At 49.1% G+C, this 4,565-nt stretch overlaps 1 protein-coding gene across 1 annotated transcript; it reads left to right on the top strand.

Moving 5' to 3' along the window:
- The first annotated feature begins 6 nt into the window (after positions 1-6).
- On the top strand, positions 7-4,275 carry FICD (FIC domain containing). The gene is made up of 2 exons (XM_006015156.2): positions 7-224; positions 1,222-4,275. Exons 1-2 carry the CDS (start codon positions 11-13, stop codon positions 2,295-2,297), a joined length of 1,290 nt encoding a protein of 429 aa, XP_006015218.1. The 5' UTR covers positions 7-10; the 3' UTR covers positions 2,298-4,275.
- Positions 4,276-4,565: the final 290 nt, after the last annotated feature.

Below are 4,565 nucleotides of genomic sequence, written 5' to 3'. Positions count from 1 at the left end.
GGCGGCCGCGATGGCGGTCGTGCTGGGCTCGCTGCTGGTGCTGCTGCTGTCGCTGGCGGCGGTGGAGGAGCAGTGCCAGGCCGTGCTCAAAGGGCTGGCCCTGCTGAAAAGCAAGCTGGGGGCCGGCTACGTGGGGATCACCAAGTACGCGGGACAGACGACCGGGCTCAGCGTCACCTCAGGCGCCTTGAAGCTGCTGGTGCTGAAACCCAAAGTTTCTCCCGGTAAGAAAGGGGCTTCTCCGCTGGCGGGACCGGGGAGGGCTGGGGGGCAAGGCCATCCTCGTCGCCCGGACACATCCGCCATCGAGGGCTCAAAGCACTGAACCCCAACACAGGCGGCGACGTCCCCTTAGGCTTACACAGGGGCTCACGCGGGTAATGTTTTGAGCCATACAAGCTCCATGCATCGGTGTGGCTTGTCTGTCCTGCACCTGTGGTCAGCGAAGCTGCGTTACAGGCAGACTATTTACACCCCAAGCTGCGCTGGTGCACGGGCTCGGGGGGGTTTGAAACCTGCGTGGGCTCAGGGCACCTGCTGCTTTCATTTTCTGGTGCGCACTTTTTGTCGGGCAGCTGAATTCAGTGGTGCTGGGAGACATTTGGAGAAGCCAGCAGGGTTCCTGCGCTGCATCACAGCTGCTGGGAGCAAATAAGGAAGGGATTCACTTGCAGCCTGCCTCTGGTGCAGAGCTGTATCTTCCGCTGCACCACGTTTGGCCATTACTGAAAGCTAGATGAGAACTGGTCCTCTGATCATACCAGCAGCCCCACGGCCTCCCACGGGTCACTTGGGAGGGCTGCTGTCCACGCACCTTGCCTCCTGAAACATCCACCTCTCTCTCGACTAAAGACAAACCCCTATTTGTATCGGTAGAAATGGCTTTTTCCAGTATTGCTGATTTAACCCCCTCCCAAATCCATACCAAAGCGTACTAGTAAAAGCACTGTTTTGTCGGCATAGCACACAAGGGCCTTTTCTCGGAGTCACAGATCACACCCCTGACTCAGCTAGGCCAGCAAAAGTTTGTAGTGGGGCCTGAGCTTAAACTTCTGGTATTTTGCAGGCCTAAAGAAAAATTAGAACGTGAGCTTTTTGCAGCACTCCTTTGTGGCTGTTTTATATCACATCAGTATTGATGAAAGGAAGAGGGATGCTCTCCCTGAGGGTTTTCTTTAGCAACGTTCACTCTATCTAAGCCCTGGTGTTGTTCCATTTCAGAAGTGAAGCTAGAAGCCAGAGCTGCTTTGAATCAAGCCCTTGAGATGAAACGGCAGGGGAAGCGCGAGAAAGCCCACAAGCTCTTTGCCTATGCCCTCAAGATGGATCCAGATTACGTGGATGCCCTGACCGAGTTTGGTATCTTTGCAGAAGAGGAGAAAGACATCCTTCAAGCAGACTACTTGTACTCCAAAGCGCTGACCATTTCCCCCTGTAATGAGAAGGCTCTGATCAACCGGGACCGGACACTGCCTCTGGTGGAAGAGATAGATCAGCGCTATTTTAGCATCATCGACAGCAAGGTCAAAAAAGTGATGGCCATCCCCAAAGGCAACTCAGCCCTGCGCCGTGTGATGGAAGAGTCCTACTACCACCACATTTACCACACGGTCGCCATCGAAGGCAACACGTTAACGCTCTCTGAGATACGGCACATCATTGAGACCAGATACGCCGTTCCTGGGAAGAGCCTTGTGGAGCAGAACGAAGTGATTGGCATGCACGCAGCCATGAAGTACGTCAATGCCACGCTGGTGTCCAGGATAGGCTCTGTCACCATCAGTGACATCCTGGAGATTCATCGGAGAGTGCTGGGATACGTGGACCCTGTGGAAGCAGGGAGGTTTAGGACTAGCCAGGTGTTTGTAGGCCACCATATCCCACCCCACCCTCAAGAGGTTGAAAAGCAGATTCAGGAGTTTGTCCAGTGGATCAACTCTGAAGATGCCATGAGCTTACACCCCGTTGAGTTTGCAGCCTTAGCCCACTACAAACTGGTATATATTCACCCGTTTGTGGATGGCAACGGTAGGACCTCACGCCTACTCATGAACCTCATACTCATGCAGGCGGGTTATCCTCCCATCACAATCCGCAAGGAGCAAAGGGCTGAGTATTATCATGCCTTAGAAGTAGCCAACGAAGGAGATGTGAGACCTTTCATCCGCTTCATTGCCAAATGTACTGAGACCACTTTAGACATGCTGCTTATTGCCACCACAGAATATTCGGTGGGTTTACCTGAAGCAGACGGCAGCACTGCTGGCTACAAACAAACTATTCCAGTCAAAACCTGAGTGTTACAGAGCCTGTCTGACTATGGCCAAAACTAGAGAATGTCTGGAATATTCAAAAGTCACTTTACTGTTCCCGTCAAGAAACAGCTCCGCAGGAAAAGCAGCAGTCACCTCTTCTAGCACTTCATTTATTTAAATTCTAGTAAATTAATCCCTATGTAAAACTAACTTATTTATTGTACCTGATGCCAAGCTCAAATGTGAATTGTCGCGTTTGAATGTGTGCTAGGACCAGCTTGTGCTTCTGGAAGGAGAAGGGGAGGACAGGCCAAAGCAAAGCCAGTGTGCCGACACTATTCAGTGAGTTGTAGTCAACTTAGCGGCCTTGCTTTCCAAAACCTCACAGCGTTCAGCTTCCCAAGGCTTAAATTAACACAAGGCCACTAATTGCCTAGATGACAAGATTTTTGGTTACATACCTTTGACAGGCCCAACTTTCCCCCACAGATGTCAAGAGAGTAAGGACTGAGCTGGTTTAAAAAGCAGCATCACTTCTGCGTGTTAGCTAATGTTATTCCTCCCGTCCAACGAATAGCCCTTCTGTCACAGTTGTAGCAGTAGCCTTATCTCCTCAGCAGAATTCGTTCAACTGCCTTTGCAGTTGAGGTGTACAATCTTCCCACTCCCCTGCCAGGTGCCTTTCTGCTGTCTTAGTTAACCAGCCAGTGCTAGAGGTAGCAGTTAAAATTAGTGAGGGTAACTTCTGTTTTTATACTTAGCAGCACTTCGTATAGTTTCAGTTTCTTTTGGCTGGGCAAGTTTCATACAGTGCCTGGAAAGAGGTTTTTTAGGTGGGTTTAAATAGAAAGTCTAATTTGGAGTTAACCGGACTGCAGGCTGCTCTTGCTCTACCTTGTGCCAAAGGACCATATTGTGCCACCTGCAGCAGTAGCAAAGCACACTCCCTTCAGCACAGAATTACCAGGAAAGGAAGGGCGCCTCTGTACAAACACTCACACCCCATGCCTGAAAGCAGCTTGCCTCTGCAGTCACAGGAGGAAAGGGTGGTTCTGCTCAGGATTCAGTTCCAACTCCACCCTTGCTGTAGGGGGAGAGAGAGTGTTTCTCTGTAGCAGGTGTCCCGAGGCTCTCTCCACTACCAGACTATGGTGTGTTATCATAACCAAATGGGCGCAAGCTCTTTCCAATGTTTAGATTTTGTTTCTGGTGCTGCAGTAAAGGTGGCTGAAAGCAGGAACAGACTGGGCCCTGATAGGATGCTCTAAGCGGAGCACTCAAAAGACTTGTGTAACATAGCTTCCTGGCACTTAGTCCCCAGTAACTTTTGACTAGTCTCATTAAAATTATGTAAATGCTTAAAGTGGCAAAAACCTAATGAAAAGTTTCAGGCAGCATCAAGACCTCTCTCATCCCTGCTCACACCTTAAAGCATGTGAAGCCTGTTTTTATGCTACAGTAGCTTTTTATAGCCTTCCTGCCCCCTACGCCAGCACCATTAAACTGACTAGCTTGCAAGTAAGATCTGTAAGAGATCCGCACGCTCCAACTTGGATGATATACAGCAGCTTCCCCAAGCCTGAGAATGCTATTAATGTTTTACACATCACTGACTGGCAGGGGCTCCATGCTCACCTGTCTGCTCCTAACGTCTCCACGAGCATAACTGCCCTGTAGCACTTCTGAGTTTTCCCCACCCCTGCCAAAGGACAATATCTCTCACTTGGGGCTGAAATTTAATAAATATTGCACTGGGGAGTAAGCTTTATGACCAAACTAAAGCAGAGACCCTGTCAAGATCTGAAGTTGCCTATGTTAATTCAAGCTGGTCCATGTTTGTGTATTATTATTTAACATACTTATTAAGGTTGACAGGGACAGCGAACAATGCAAGTTTTTAAAAGAAAAAGCATGCTTATTTTTGTAGCGCGAAAGAGACGAGAAATTCTGCACTTTAGTTATTTGTCAAAATGTTATTTTTAGTAACGATCTAATAAAATATTTTGTTATGTAAAGCTTCCTTTTGGAATCCAGCCTCAGATGCATGCTGCTTTTTCACATCACCACATGCCTGAAAGCACAATTACGGTGTTAGAAGAGCAACTGCATTTCGAATGTTGTGCTCTAGAGAGAGTCTACCCGACTCCAAGCATGTTCCGGCCACTGGCAGTGGCAGAGCATCTCTCTCCGCTCAGGCAGGTGTGGGATTCAAAGGTTTAGTTACAGCTGTGAGCCCTGCCAGTTTCTTAAACTGAGCTCTCGCTTCAGTTGTACTCCAACTCTGCTAGACTGCTTTTAGATCCAGCAGGT

This window comes from Alligator sinensis, unplaced genomic scaffold (genome assembly GCF_000455745.1).
Source record: "Alligator sinensis unplaced genomic scaffold, ASM45574v1 scaffold628_2, whole genome shotgun sequence".
NCBI classification, from domain to species: Eukaryota; Metazoa; Chordata; order Crocodylia; family Alligatoridae; genus Alligator; species Alligator sinensis.
This window is presented reverse-complemented; position numbering and strand designations above follow the sequence as displayed.